At 39.0% G+C, this 16387-nt stretch overlaps 2 protein-coding genes across 8 annotated transcripts in view; both read right to left on the bottom strand.

The window, feature by feature from the left end:
* CENPP (centromere protein P) overlaps positions 1-16387 on the bottom strand; it is a 237068-nt gene that overhangs the window by 203906 nt on the left and 16775 nt on the right. For all 7 annotated transcript variants that reach the window (XR_008713798.1, XM_055579055.1, XM_055579059.1 and 4 more), the window contains exons 2-3: positions 15101-15282; positions 13341-13429 (exon numbers count right to left, since the gene is read on the bottom strand). Coding sequence is in view for 6 of the 7 variants with exons in the window: in XM_055579055.1 (XP_055435030.1) it covers positions 13341-13429; positions 15101-15282 (271 nt within the window). In the remaining variant the exon portion in view is untranslated. The remainder of the gene's footprint in view (positions 1-13340; positions 13430-15100; positions 15283-16387) is intronic.
* LOC129650503 (microtubule nucleation factor SSNA1-like) lies at positions 9609-10581 on the bottom strand (the record flags this gene model as incomplete). The annotated part of the gene is made up of 1 exon (XM_055579063.1): positions 9609-10581. A coding segment is annotated over one exon (438 nt), but the record flags the coding sequence as incomplete, so codon positions are not given.

Raw genomic sequence — 16387 nt, 5'->3', positions numbered from 1 at the left:
TCTCTGCCTCAGCAATTTGAATTCTAATATATCATTGACTCTTTGCAACCCCATGGACTGTAGCCCACCGGGTTTCTCTGTCCATGGGATTTTCCAGGCAAGAATACCGAAGTGGGTTGCTATTTCCTCCTCCAGGGGATAGTCCCAATCCAGAGATCGAACCCCAGTCTCCTGCATTGCAGGCAGATCTTTACCATCTGCACCAATTTGTATTTTAAAGAAATATGAAATGAAGACAAAGCCTAACAGCTCCTTACTACAAAAATCCAAAACAACACTATATACAATAATGAGGATTGTTAAATAAACTGTTAAATATTTTGAGGTGCAAAATCAAGGTTTTCTTCTTTAGTAAATTTTCTCATGCTATATATTTACCTATCATTTCTGTTTCTTTTGGTTGTTTTTTGGAAAAAAATCACACAAATCTTCATTTTGTCTCCCAGATTTTTCTTCTTTTCAGTTGCACTTGTGGTTTTTCTCAAGCCTATCCTCCATATTCTATTCCTGCTGCTGCTGCTGCTAAGTCGCTTCAGTCGTGTCCAACTCTGTGCAACCCCATAGACAGTAGCCCACCAGGCTCCCCCCTCCCTGGGATCCTCCAGGCAAGAATAGTGGAGTGGGTTGCCATTTCCTTCTCCAATGCATGAAAGTGAAAAGTGAAAGTGAAGTCACTCAGTCGTGTCTGACTCCTAGCGACCCCATGGACTGCAGCCCACCAGGCTCCTCTGTCCATGGGATTCGCCAGGCAAGAGTACTGGAGTGGGTTGCCATTGCCTTCTCCTATATTCTACTCCTATGCTATGCTATGCTATGCTAAGTCGCTTCAGTCGTGTCCAACTTTGTGCGACACCACAGACGGCAGTCCACTAGGCTCCGCCGTCCCTGGGATTCTCCAGGCAAGAACACTGGAGTGGGTTGCCATTTCCTTCTCCAATGCATGAAAGGAAAAGTGAAAGTGAAGTCGCTCAGTCGTGTCCGACTCTTCGTGACCCCATGGACTGCAGCCCACCAGGCTCCTCCGTCCATGGGATTTTCCAGGCAAGAGTACTGGAGTGGGTTGCCATTGCCTTCTCCTCCTAATTTAGCTTTCAGCACTATAATCATTTTATTCTTCCTTCCTTTCTTTCTCTCAGCTGTCTTTCCCTTTTATTCAGTTTTCTTTGAATGTTTTCATTTGAGAATGTAAACAGTTACAATATAGCATGTTCTTGCATTTCCTGGATTCATTCTTTCAAAGAGACTTTAACTCCATTTTCTAATTCCTTTCATGGCAAGAATCCTAAATGATGATGAACAAACTCTGTACCATCTTTGTGCTGTGTATTCTGTGGATCTTTTTTGTTTACAGGAGTAGATCCAGCAATTTCTGCTATTTCCTAAGGATATAGGATGAGCAGATAAATGACTGACTCTTCCCCATTTGTCTGGGTGTATCTGACTTTTCAGTATTTTCAGCTGCTGGAGAAATGGGTATTAATGGCTTGTAATCTTTGTTTAGTTTTTCAGCTGCTCAAGAATATAGTGGGAATTATTAGGAGCAGCTGTAGTTAAAGTAGACTGTGGGCATCTACTACCATATCTAATCAGAAACAAATTTCCAGAATACTCTTACAACTCAATAATAAAAAGACAAATAACCCAATTAAAAGCTGGGAAATGGATCTCAACATACATTTCATCAAAGATGATAATACAAATGGCCAATAAACTTATGAAAAAATGCTCAACATACTAGTCATATCTGGTACTTCCATCTGACCCAGTAATTTTCTGGTGCTGGTGGTTTAGTCGCAAAGTTGTGTCCAACTCTTGTGATTCTAAGGACTGTAGCCCACCAGTCTCCTCTGTCCATGGGGTTTCAAGGCTAGAAAACTCAAGTGAGTTGCTATTTCCTTCTCCAGGGAATTTTCTCAACCCAAGGATTGAACCCAAGTCTTCTGCATTGCAGGCGGTCTCCTGCTCAGCAGGTGTCTTCTTTACCATTGAGCAACCAAGGAAGCCCCATAGTAATTCTCTATGTAGATATACACAAGAGAAATGAAAAATATGTCCACCGAAAAACCTATACATGAGTAGTTTCAGAAGTGTTATCCATAGCAGCCAAAAGGAAAAAACAAGCTGCCAAATGTTTCTTAGCTGATGAATGAAGAAACAAAATGTGATATATCCTCACAGCACAGCTAGAAAAAAAGAATGAAGTAACAGTACATGTGATAACATGAATGAATGAATCCTGAAAATAGTGGTGCTAAGTAAAAGAAATTGGTCAAAAAAACACCAAAAATTATGTAACTCCATTTTTTATGAAATGCCCAGAATAGGCACATCTATAGAGACAGAAGATATATGGATAAGTCAGGTTTGGGCAGAAGAAGGGCAAATGAGGGGTGATAAAGAGCATGAAGTTTCTCTCTGAGGTAATAAAGTTCTAAACTGGATGCAGTGATGGTTGCACAAATCTGAATAGATTAAAAACTGCTGAATGTATACCTTAAATGGATAAATTATATGTTATGTGAACTACATCTCATATAAAGCTATGATAACCCACACAGACAAAAGAAAAAGAAAGGAAAGAAAAAATCTCAGAGCAATATCTTGTCTTTGTTGAGTATGTGTGTGTGTGTGTTGGATTTTGGCCTTTTACCCATTAGAATAGGCAAATTATCTTGTCATTATAAAGCCTATGATTTACATGTTTTGGATATTAATACCTTACTAGATATGATTTGCAACTATTTTCTCCCATTCAGCCTTGTCATTTTGTTGATGGTTTCCTTTGTTGTGCAGAAACTTTTTAGTTTCATATAGTTCCACTTGTTTATTTTTGCGTTTGGTGTCAAATCTAAAAAGTCATTGTCAGAGTGATGTCAAGAGGCTTAGCACCTATGCTTTCTTCTAGCATTTTTATGGTCTCAGGTCTTACATTCAAATCTATAATCTATTTTGAGTTAATATTGTTAATTGTTAATTAGAGTTAGGTTTTGTGTATGATGTAAGAGTGGTCCAGTTTCATTCTTTGGCATGTGGCTATCCAGTTTTCCCAACACCATTTACTGAAGAAACTATCCTTTCCCCATTCTATAGTCTTGGCTCTTTTGACATAAAAGTGTAAGTCACTCAGCTGTGTCTGACTCTTTGAGACCCCATGGACTCTATAGTCCATGGAATTCTCCAGGCCAGAATACTGGAGTGGGTAGCCTTTCCCTTCTCCAGGGGATCTTCCCAACTCAGGAATCGAAACCAGGTCTCCCTCATTGCAGGCGATTCCTTACCAGCTGAGCCACCAAGGAAGCTCAAGAATACTGGAGTTGGTAGCCTATCCCTTCTTCAGTGGATCTTTTCAACCCAGGAATTGAACCGGGGTCTCCTGCATTGCAGGCGGCTTCTTCACCAACTGAGTTATCAGGTAAGCAGACATAAATTAACTCAAATGTATGAGTTTATTTCTTGGATTCTTTATTCTGTTCTGTTGACATATGCGTCCGCTTTATGCCAAGACAATATTGATTAGATCTCTATAGCTTTGTAATACAATTTGAAATCAAGATGTGTAATGGTTCCAGGTTTGTTCTTTCCCAAGACTGCTTTGGCTATTTGAGATATTTTGTGCTTCCAAACAAATTGTAGGAGTTTCTTCTAGTTCTGTGAAGAACACATCGGAACTCTGGTAGGCATTGTACTGAATCTGTATATAGCTTTCGGCTGTGTGGACATTTTAACAATGTTAATTCTTCCTATCTACAAGCATGGAATATCTTTCTATTTATTTCTGTTCTAAATTTCTTTCATCAATGTCTTATAGCTTTCTGTGCATAGGCTTTTCATCTCCTTGGTTAAACTTATTGTAGGTATTTTATTCTTTGTGATGCTATTGTAAATGAAATTGTTTCCTTAATTTCTCTGGTAGCTCATTATTAGCATATAAAATGCAACAGATTAATTGATTTTGTATCCCACAACTTAACTGAATTTGTTCATTTATTCTAACAGTTTTTTGGTGGGGAGGAAGCCTTTAGGGTTTTCTATAAATAATAACATATATCACCTATGAATAGTGACATTGTTACTTCCTTTTTTCTGATTTGGATGCCTTTCATTATTATTTAAATTTTATTTATTTATTTATTTGGCTGCATTGGGTCTTCTTTTGCTGCGTGTGGACTTTCTCTAGTTGCAGCAGGTGGGGGCTATTCTCTAGTTGTGTTGTGTGGTCTTCTCATTGAAGTGACTCCTGCTGCAGAGCACCAGCTCTAGGGCACGTGGGCTCAGCAGTTTTAGCTCATGGATTTAGGTTGTTCTGTGGCACATGGAATCTTCCTGAACCAAGGATAGAACCCATGCCCACTACAGGCAGATTCTTAGCCACTCTGCCACTAGCAAAGTCCTTTTTTAAAAAAATATAACTGATCTGGCTATGACTTCCAATACTGTGTTGGATAAACATGGCAAGAGTAGGCATCCTTTGTCTTATCTGAGATCTTACTGCTAAGTTACTTCAGTCATGTCTGATCTTTGTGGCCCCACAGACTGTAGCCCCACCAGGCTTCTCTGTCCATGGGATTCTCTAGGCAAGAATACTGGAGTGGGTTGCCATTTCTTACTCCAGTGAGATCTTACAGGAAGAGTTATTTTCACTGTTGAGCTTACCATATATATCCTTTATTATTTTGAGGTATATTCCCTCTATACTCACTTTGTTGAAATTATTAAATGGTTAAATTTGCTAAATGGTTGTTGACTTTAATTAAATGCTTTTTTTGCATATATTGAGATAATCACATTAATTTTTTATCCTTATTTTTCTGTTAATGTGGTGTACACATCAATTGATTTGCAAATTTTTAACAATTTCTGCATCCCTGAAATAAATTTCACTTGATCATTATGTATGATCCTTTTAGTGCATTGTTGAATTTAGTTTGTTAATATTTTATTAACGATTTTTGCATCTATGTTCACCAGGGACATTGGGTTATAATTTTATTCCTTGTGCCCTTGTCTGTTTGGGGTATCAGGGTAATGCTGGCCTTATACAGTGAATTCAAAGTGCTCTTCCTCTGCTTTTTGGAATAGTTTTAGAAGCACTGGTATTAATTCTTTAAATGTTTGGTACAGTCATCAGTGAAACCATCTGGTCCTGGATTTCAGTTAGTTGGGAGGTTTTAAATTACTGATTCAATCTATTAGTAATTAGTCTGTTCAGATTTTCTATTTCTTCCTGATTCAGACTTGGAAGGTTGTTTTTAGCTGTTTATCCATTTGCTGGTGCATAACTGTTCATAATAGTCTCTTATGATCCTATGTATTCCTGTGGTAGCAGCTGTAATGACTCCTCTTTCATTTCTGATTTTTAAGTCTTTTTTCTTTTTCTTGGTGAGTCTAACTCAACATTTATTCAGTTTTGACTATCCTTTCAAATTACCGGCTCTTAGTTTCATTGACCTTTTCTAATGTCTTTTTAGTTTCTATTTCATTTGTTTCTGCTCTGATCTATGTTCAGAGTTTTCCTTGTTTTGGCCATACTACATGGCTTGTGGGGTATTAGTTCCCAGGGATCAAACCCAGGCCCTCAGCAGTGAGAGTGCAGAGTCTTAACCACTAGACTGCCAGGCAATTCTGCTGATCTATGTTATTTATTCCCTTCCTTCTGGTATCTTTGGGTTTCATATCTTTAATTTGATACTGGAATATAGCCAATTAACAATGTTGTGATATTTTCAGGTGGAGAGCAAAGGGACTCAGCCATACTCCCATAAATAATTATTGTAGTTAGTTGTTTTTACTACTTTTCTCTTTTAACCTTCATACTAGCTTTATAAGTGATTACTTCACTACCTATCCTGACCTGCGGCAGTCCATGGGGTCGCAAAGAATCGAACACAACTTAGCAACTGAACAACAAAACTTATATATTTACATTTACCAGTGAGATTTATACTTTCGTGTTTTCCTGTTACCAATTTACTGACCTTTCTTTTCAGCTTAAAGAAATCCCTTTAACATTTCTCTTAAGGCTGGTTTAGTGGTAATAAACTCCTTCAGCTTTTGCTTATCTGCAAAACTCTTTTATCTCTCCTTCAATTCTGAATCATAACTTTGCCAAGTTTAATCTTGGTTGGAAATTATTTTCTTTCAGCACATTGAATACATCCTGCCACTCTCCTCTGACCTGCAAAGTTTCTGCTAAAAAACCTGATGAAAGTCTTTAAGGGGTTCCCTTATATATAACAATTGTTTTTCTCTTGTTTGTTGCTTTTAAGAGTCTCTTCTTGGTTTCAAATTTTGGTATTTTGATTTTAATGTGTCTCTGTGTGGGGGTTTGGGGGGTTTCTCTAACATGGAACTCTCTGGGGTTCCTAGATCTGAAGAACTGTTTTTACAGTTTAGGAAAGTGAAATTGCCACCATTATTTGTTCAAGTATGTTTTTGTACCCTTTCTCTTCTCCTTCTGGGATTCCTATATGTGAATGTTAGTATGCTTCATTTTATCCCATAAATCCCTTAAGCTACCTTCATTTTCATTCTTTTTCCTTCTAGTTGCTTTGAAATGGTGAGTTTCTGTGCCCTGTCTTTGAGTTCACTGATCTTTTATTCTCTCTCATGTTGTCAGCTGTTGAAATTCTCTAACATATTTTTCAATTCAGTTATTGTATTCTTCAGCTCCAGGACTTCTGTTTGGAACTTATATTTTCCATATCTTTGTTGAAGTTCTTAATGTATTCATGCATTCTTTTCCTGAGTTTGGTTAGCATCTTTGTGACTATTACTTTGAACTCTTCATCAGGTAAATTACTTATCTCTGCATCATTAAGGTTTTTTTTTTTCCTGAGGTTGTATCTTGTTCTTTTTTGTTTCAAACATACTACTCTCTTCATTTTACCTGATTGTCTTTGTTTGTTTCTATGCATTAGATGAAATAGCCACCTCTTCAGTTTTGAAGGGCTGGCTCTGTGTAGGAGGTGAACCTTATTGTTCAACCCTGCCATTGTTCTTGGTTGTCTCACATAACTTTGTGATTACCCAAGCTGTCAATTTTATTTTTTATAGCTCCCAGTAGTTGAACTTGTACCAAGACAAATATTCTTTTTAGTTTAAAAAGTCCCCTATTTTTGGATTATTTTTTCCAGTTCGTTGGGTTTCAGGGAGAGCAATTACAAAAATACATTCAATTTGTCTCTTATTCCACAAACTGCCACCCATTTGATTTATTGTACTACATGGACTATGAATGCTGATACATGTTAATTCTAATATTCTTCCAACTCCTCACAAACAGTACAACAACACTAACAACATCAGACAGTAAATCTGGAGAAAAGAGTTGTATGCTCCAATTGCATATGACAAGAAGGACTGTGCCAACATGGGTAATCATTCAAACATTCTGGGTGTGTTTCCCTACAGAGTAAGAGGGTTGAGCCAGATAATCTATCAGTTTACTTTTGGTCCCAACATCCGATTTATACGATTTTAGGTCACCTATGGTTACTAACACTGTACTACCATGATTTCATAATAACAATATTCTATAAGTAAGACAGATTTATTAGTTAGATTACTTTTAAACTTTCTGATAGCTAAACATCTCCCTCTAGTGGAAATTTTGTTTTTTAAAAATGTTTTAGAACATGAAGTATAGCTATTTCTTTACCACTGCTTTTTTTCTATCAGTCTCAACTATAAAAATCTGCCCAACATGTAAAATGGTAAAAGTATTTTAGAAGGCAGTTTGGTACTATCAATCAAAATTTACATGTACATCTCCTTTAACCTGGCAATTCCACTAGAGATCTAGTTCTAAGGTATAGAGAGAAACAGTGTTCTTAACATAGCTTGGGACAGCATGCTCTTTCTATAGCAAACTAGGTAAAACCAAGCAGTTCAAAAGCACCTACATACTTTGAAATGTATATAATAACAACTTATGTCCCTTTAGAGATTCAGTGATTACTGAGTTTTAGGTCTTTCGAATTGTATAAATTGTTCTTCTCCTTAGATTTTTTCCCCTGCATCCCCTAAAGTATATGGGACAGAAACTGCTGGTAGTCCCCAATATGTGGACTTCTTTCTTGCTCCAATTTTTCCATTGGCCACATGGCCATGCATAATGAAGACTAAATTTCCAGCCTCCTCTGCACTTATTTATTGGCCATTAGAATGCAGGTGAAAATGATGGGTATTACAATTTCTAAAAAATGCTGTTCAATGGAAAAGGTGAGCCCCTGTTTGCCCAGCCCTTTCCCAATGTCTGAAATGCTGAAGTGATAACTGCACCACAATGTGGCAGCCACATGGGTGATGGCAGAGCCTGATAATCATAAAACCACGATACTAGCCCTTGAAAACAGATCTTGCAATTTTGTTTAAACAACAGAGAAATAAACTTCTAGTATTCTGAATCTTCCTTTTTTTTAAGTTTTCTCTTATATGGAGCACAACTAATTTTAATTAGTTAAGCATATGAGCTTACAGTGTAACTGCAGGCATTACAAAACGGTTACAAAATTTTCAATCATGCTTTGGTAGTATGAGGATCAGAATATTAGCTTAAAGTACTGTTGATAGGGAGGCGAGATCTGGGCTGGTATCACTACTGTCTGGTAGGAGGTAGGGAGTGTAGTCACTATAGTATGGGTAGCAGGCCCTGTATGGCAGGCCCCACATGGCTCTGGTCCTGTCTATCTGACTTCATGGTGGTCACCCAGGACCATTCAAGTCAAGCCACTGTGGGAACTGCAGTACCAGTTCATGCTAGGAATGCCTCTGGTCAAATAATAGCCATTCTTCAGAAGCATATCACATTATTTTAAAAAAAGCCCCTAAATTGAAACCTTATGTGTGATCTGACTTCTGATGTGATCAAATTGCCACTTGATGCTTTCCTTCAAAGGATTAAAGTGACCACAAGTATGCAACTTCAACAAAATGAAATTAAAATATTCTATTCTATCTCTCAGACCAAAGCCCCACTAATGAGCACACCAACAACTTTTGGCCACAGCCTATCCTGGAATGTACAGCTGCACCGGGTAGGTTGTTCATCTCAACTTCAGAGTATTGTCTTTTTTACAACTGGACTCATGTACAGCTTCCCATACATGTCCCTTGGACTGCAAGGGGATCAAAACAGTCAATCCTAAAGGAAATCAACCCTGAATATTCACTGGAAGGACTGATGCTGAAGCTGAAGTTCCAATATGTTGGCCACTTGAGGCGAAGAGCCTACCCATTAGAAAAGACTCTTATGCTGGTAAAGGTTAAAGGCAGGAAGAGAAGGGGATGTCAGAGGATGAGATGGTTGGATGGCAGTACCAACTCAATGGACATGAGTTTGAGCAAATTCCAGGAGATGATGAAGGAAAGGGAAGCCTGGCATGCTACAGTCCACAAGGTTGCAAAGAGTCAGACATGACTGAGTGACTGAACAACAACTTCCCAAGGATGAGCCTAATTTTACCAGCAATCTGGCTTCTCTACAGATAACCCAGGGAGTGACTATAAAAAAGATGAATAACAATGGAAGAAAAAGCCTGTAGAAGCCCAAGGCTACTATTAGGTTGATACAAAAGTAACTGAAGTTTCAGACTGTGAATTTTAAATCATTATATCTAGGCTCAAACACATCTTTATTAATCAAAATAGGAACCATTACAATCAAAACATTTTTACCAATGAGAAATAAGTTTGTTTACTCCCGTAGCATAAAAATTCACTCTTCGGGATTCAACAAACTCTTGGAAAGCGTTTTCTGCCTCCTGCTGGGTATGGTAACATTTTCCCTACCAAAAGTTTTCCCTAGAATAAAATATGGACCCAATTGAGTTGATCTCGTTTATGATGAACAGCCCATTCCAGGACTCCAGACTCCTCAGAATTCCTGGATATTGTGGAATTCTGTATGGTAACATTTTCCCTCCCTCCCCAGAGCCTGTGTGAGTGCAGGACTAGGACCCCCCACTGGGTGGGCTACGCCCAGGGCCATCCTGTCACCCAGAGCCAATGGAGCTTGGCAGTTGCCTCTCTTGGCACCAAAGACAACAAAAGGAGAAAGCTGCTTCCCTGAAGAACAAAGATGCTTTGAAGACAGGCTTGCGGGGGGCGCTGACCACAGGCAGGACCCCCACCCGCGCGGCCTCATCAGCTCTCCTTGCCTCCGCTGCTCTTCTGCTCTGAGGCTGTGGCCTTTGTCAGGTTCCCCGCTTCTCGCTTCAGGACACTAAGCAGAGTCTGCGAGCTCTCCAGGATCTTGAGGTAGGCGGCTTCTGTCTCCGCGATGGTCCGATCGAACTCGTTCCGAGAGGCGATCTTACGCGCCAGGTTCTCGTTGACTCGGGCCAGCTTCTCCGTCAGCTGCCTCACCTCGTTCTGCAGCCTCTGCTTCTCCTCCTCCTCCTGCTGGATCTGCCGGCACAGCTCCTCCCGCTTCTGGCACAGCTCCTCGATGCACTTGACCAGCTCGTTGTTGTAATTCTGCAGCACCGCGCCTTGCTGGGTCAAGGTCGCCGCCGGGCCGCCGCCCCAACCGCCACTGCAGGCCCCCTCGGCGCCTGCTGAGATGCTTTGAGAAGGTAGTAGTCAGTTGGCAAGAGGTCAGGTGAATATGGCAGATGAGGCAAAACTTCGTAGTCTGATTCGTTTAATTTTTGAAGCATTGGTTGTACAACATGGATTCAGGCATTGTTGTAGAGCAGAATTGGACCCATTCTGTCAATCAATACCGGCTTCAGGTGTTGCAGTTTTTGGTGCATCTCATCAATTTGCTGAGCATATTTCTCTGATGCAATGGTTTTGCTGGGATTTAGAAAGCAGGAGTTGATCAGATAGGCAGCAGATCACCAAACAGTAACCATGACTTTTTTCTGGTGCAAGTTTGCTTTGGGAAGTGCTTTGGAGCTTCTTCTCAGTCCAACCAGTGAGCTGGTCACTGTCAGTTGTTGTATAAAATCCAGTTTTTTATCACACATCACAATCTAATTGAAAAGTGGTTCGCTGTTGTTGCACAGAATAAGCCAAGACGACATTTCAAACCAACGGTTTTTAAATTTTCGGTCAGCTCATGAGGCATTCACTTACTGAGTTTTTTCACCTTTACGATTTGCTTTGAATGCCAAATGACCATAGAATGGTTGACAATGAGCTCTTTGGCACTTTCTCATGTAGTTGTAAGAGGGTCAACTTCGATGATCGCTCTCAGTTGGTCATTGTCAACCTATGATGGCCAGCTACTAGGCTCCTCATTTTCAAGGCTCTCGTCTCCTTTGCAAAACTTCTTGAACCACCACTGCACTGTATGCTCGTTAGCAGTTCCTGGGCCAAATGTGTTATTGATGTTATGAGTTGTATCTTCTGCTTTACGACCCATTTTGAACACAAATAAAAAAACTCCTCAAATTTGCTTTTTGTCTAATATCATTTCTATAGTCTAAAATAAATATAAAATAAACAGCAAGTAATAATTAGCAAAGAAACATAAAGTGAGAAATGCACATTAAAATGATGTATAACATAACCATATTTAAGAAGGTATTCCAATATCAAGCAGCAAAGTTCAACAATGCAAAACTGCAATTACTTTTGCACCAACCTAATAGGATGTCCCTGAGCAGTTTCCTGGACATGTATACACTGATAGTGCAGATGTTTTAAGACACAGAACTAGGTCTCAGAGGTCTGATTCTGCCAACCTGACACAATCTATAGGCCTGGCCATTAATGGAGGCAAGAATGCAAGTAAGCATTGGTATATCACCACTCTGAGTTTAGGATCACATTAACCAGAAAGAAAAGGCAGTTGGTCCAACTATGCATCCTTCTGCAATGGGACAACATCCAGGAATTCTGAGGAGTCTGGAGTCCCGGAATGGGCTGTTCATCATAAACGAGATCAACTCAATTGGGTCCATATTTTATTCTAGTCTTCAGCAGATGATCTTTGAGGTCATGCAGAACTATAGTATCATCCTGAGAATTTTGCATGGCTTCAAGACCTGGTGCCAACCTGCCAGCAGTGTATTTCCAAAGATACTCATCACCCATGTACCTGACATCCTGCTCAATTGGTTTTGGTAATGCCACACTGTGGATGTTCTTGTGTCACTTTGACAGACTAAAGAGAGATACCCTGAGGTGGGAGCAAGTTGGAAACTCTGTCATCAGATGAGAGACCTAGTCAGTTCTCCGCCTGCCAGGGTCAGTGGTGACCACCAGGGACATAGACTGCAAAGAGTTCTCAAGAGGCAAAACTTCCAGTGCAGATACCTAGACCCAATCACTCATGACTAGTTGGGGGTAACTTCTAATATCTGGCATCAATCCCTATACAAAAAGGGACAACTTGAGGCTATTTCTGTCGCTGAGGATAAGCATGAGGAATCCAGGCACAGTACTGTGACTGCAAGCAAGCAGCTTATCCCTATGACTTGGCTGTGACAACTGGTCTACATTCACGTTAGTTATCTGATGAACTGAGGCCAAGGCAACTTGCCTGTCCTTATCTGTTCTCTCCTCTATACATTCTCCCTATAGGCCCAAACTCATAAAACAAACTGATTGAAACTGGTTTTTTGCTATCAAAGCACATGTCCAGACTTGGTTAGTTCTCAAAATTATGCCTGGATCCAACCCTTCTTGGAGCCAGACTTTGAAGATCTCTGAGTCTTGTTCTCCCTATGCTGGCCAGGGGTTGCATGTTAACATTCTGTCTGTCTGCTTTCTGATTTTATGTGAAAATCCTAGCCAAGACTATCTTCCTCCAGTGTTGTGCCTCAGTAGTCCTGTATAACTTGCTGGCATAACCATGACCATCCTGAAGTCTAATCCTTCAGCTCTGAACGGTCTTCAGATTGTGGTGGTCCCACATGACCACAACTATAGGAGAGGCCAGAGGAAGAACACCAACTGTGCTACTCACAAATTCCTGCCTCACAGAAAATGGTGAGATAATAAATGGCTTTTGTTGTTTTAAACTGTTCAATTTGGGAGAAAATGTTAAGCAGCAATAAATAACTAACAGATGATTGATGACTACTGAGGGCATCCAAGACTGTTCACATGACCTCAGGGCTCACACTGGAATTCCACAAACATCTCGTTACGTCTATTCCAATAAAGACTATGCTCTCAGCAATAATACCACCGTATGCAGTTGCTGGGGTATTCATATTTAAAAACAAAAAAAATGTTTTAATGGTACCACTTTGTACGAACATGCTACAAGGGGTCCTGCTCAGGAATGTCTCCTCAACTCAGCCACTGCTGAAGACCGGGGTGTAGGGTATTTTTATTTCATAACAGCAGAATCTGTGTTATCCACCACAACATGTTCTTTAATTTACCTGGATTTCCAGAATCTGATATTCAAGCTGAAACGTAATCATGTGGCAATTTCCTGATAATCTGTGTCTCTGCAAAACTTTTTTAATACCTATAAATCAGAAAAACAAAGATTTTTGTTTGCAAATAACAATTTTCTTTAAATATCAATTATTTAATTTTGTGTGGCTATCTATAATACACATGGGTTTATGTGTGAGAGTGTTTGCATTTGCATTGAAAATACTTGGAAGGATGTGCACCTTTGAGAAATATGATTAAAGATAACTTGTATTTTCTAGTTCTCAATGATACCAAAGATTAAAGTAAGAAATAGAAATATGATAGTATAACCCTAGACAAATTCGAATTATGATAATTGTTGGTATTTTTCATATTTTCAACATTGTCTGGCTCCAGTTAGACAATAAATTAAATCCATGCAATTATCTCAGTTAACTCTCAAAACGTTACTAAAATGATAGCAAAAGTACTTTTTAGGTATAACACGAATACACTCAAAAATGCCCTATTCTTAAGTATACAGCATCAAGATCAAGATACAGAAATTTTAACATATCGCATAAAGTTCCTCATGCCTTTTCCAAGTTATACAATATGTCTCAGAAAGGAGATAACCATGATTTTGACTTTATTATATTTTTCTAATGAAGTTATTTTTAGAAGGACACAATTCGCTCTTTTTTTAAACTGGAGTATAGGTACTATACAATATATGTTACAGGTGGATAACATAGTGATTCACAATATTTAAAGGTTATACTCCTTTACAGTTACTATAAAATATTGGCCATATTCCCATATTGTACAATATACCCTTATAGCTTATTTTATACCTAATAGTTTGTACCTCTTAATCCACCCCTGTATTGGCCTTTCTACCAGAAGGGCACAACTCTACAAGGATGTAGAGAAAAAAGATGAGAGTAAACTAATTTTATAAGATGAAAATCAGATGGATCAGCTGGATATTATGTGAAAAATTGAAAGTAACCTGGCAGAGCCAGGAAAATTGAAATCTAAACCAGCAATGGGAAAAGCTCTGAAACAAGCCCATTCTAAACGCATTCACTCTCGCTCTCCCCAGTCAGGAGGGTTATTTTTGTACGAATCAGGAAGCATTTCCTAAAATGATTCCTTCTTCTAAACAAAGATCCCAACATACAACTGTAGAGCTGAATGAGCTTCTCTTTACTTGTTAGCGTATCACAGATTCTTAGTAATATAGCATTAGTCACTGGGACCAGATATCCTCCTCTGCCAAATGATCCAGTTCTTGAAATATCTGAGTATGAGAGATGACACACTTCTCATATCAGTAGTGAACAACAATTAAGATTTACAAACTAATAGTGCTGTTTTCCTTAAAATCACTTATCTCTGTTACTTGACTACTCAGGTACATAACGAGAGACCATGTCTTCTTTAATATCTACATCAGGCAGCTTTTAAGAATATTACACACGCTGTAAAGTTCAATAGACACGTGACAAACAAGTTTACCACAACCACACATTCAAATCGTTACCTTGGAGAATTTATTTCAATGATAAGAAAACTAATTTTCTATGCATAATAAGGTAAACCTCAATACTACTTCCTGATTGAAATTAATGCTTACTCTGGAAATTCCCTGGGAGTCTAATGGTTAAGACTCAACACCTTCACTGCTGTAAAATCAGGATCAATCCCTCGTTGGAAAACTAAAATTAATATTCTGCAAGCCATTTGGTGCAGCCAAAAGAAAAAAAAAACTGCTTACTCTTTTCCGCCATCTCAGTGCTAGTTAGGTCTTCTGTGTTCTTGCAGTAATTTCTTATACTGATACCAGTAAGTCTACTTAGAAATTGAAGTTCGGATTCTAAACTTCCAAGATGACTTCTCAGATCTTTTGACAATCCCCATTCTTCAGAATCTGATTGGTGTGTTTCTTGAAATGATTTCCTAAAAAGCACAAAACACAAATAATTACTCCAATGAAGAAACTACTAACAAGTGTTTCACCTAACATCTATAAATTTCTTCAAATCATTTCCGTTTTATCTTTCTTATTCTCTTTCCATTAAAACACTAGTAGGAGTTTTCTTAAAATGAGTGTGGTTATTAACACTGCAGCCATTAATCTCAATATAAAACATCCTAACCAAGTTAGAGGTGGCAAGAATACACAGAAGAACTGTACAAAAAAGATCTTCACGACCCAGATAATCACGATGGTGTGATCACTCACCTAGAGCCAGACAACCTGGGATGTGAACTCAAGTGGGCATTAGGAAGCAGCACTATGAACAAAGCTAGTGAAGGTGATGGAATTCCAGTTGAGTTATTTCAAATCCTAAAAGATGATGCTGTGAAAGTGCTGCACTCAATATGCCAGCGAATTTGGAAACTCAGCAGTGCCCACAGGACTGCAAAAGGTCAGTTTTCATTCCAATCCCTAAGAAAGGCAATGCCAAAGAATGCTCAAACTACCACCCAACTGCACTCATCTCACACACTAGTAAAGTAATGCTCAAAATTTTCCAAGCCAGGCTTCAGCAATATGTGAACTGTGAAGTCTAGATGTTCAAGCTGGTTTTAGAAAAGGCAGAGGAACCAGAGATCAAATTGCCAACATCCGCTGGATGATCGAAAAAGCAAGAGAGTTCCAGAAAAACATCTATTTCTGCTTTACTGACTATGCCAAAGCCTTGGACTGTGTGGATCACAATAAACTGTGGAAAATTCTGAAAGAGACAGGAATACCAGACCACCTGACCTGCCTCTTGAGACAACTCTATGCAGGCCAGGAAGCAACAGTTAGAACTGGACATGAAATAACAGATTGGTTCCAAATAGGAAAAGGAGTATGTTAAGGCTGTATATTGTCACCCTGCTTAGTTAACTTATATGCAGAGTACATCATGAGAAACGCTGGGCTGGATGAAGCGCAAGCTGGAATCAAGATGGCTGGGAGGAATATCAATAACCTCAGATATGCAGATGACACACCCTTATGGAAGAAAGTGAAGAAGAATAAAGAGCCTCTTGATGCAAGAGGAGAGTGAAA

The sequence above is a fragment of the Bubalus kerabau genome, chromosome 4, assembly GCF_029407905.1.
Source record: "Bubalus kerabau isolate K-KA32 ecotype Philippines breed swamp buffalo chromosome 4, PCC_UOA_SB_1v2, whole genome shotgun sequence".
In the NCBI taxonomy this organism is placed as follows: Eukaryota; Metazoa; Chordata; class Mammalia; order Artiodactyla; family Bovidae; genus Bubalus; species Bubalus kerabau.
Note: the sequence above shows the minus strand (reverse complement) of the source record. Positions and strands in the feature narration are given on the sequence as shown.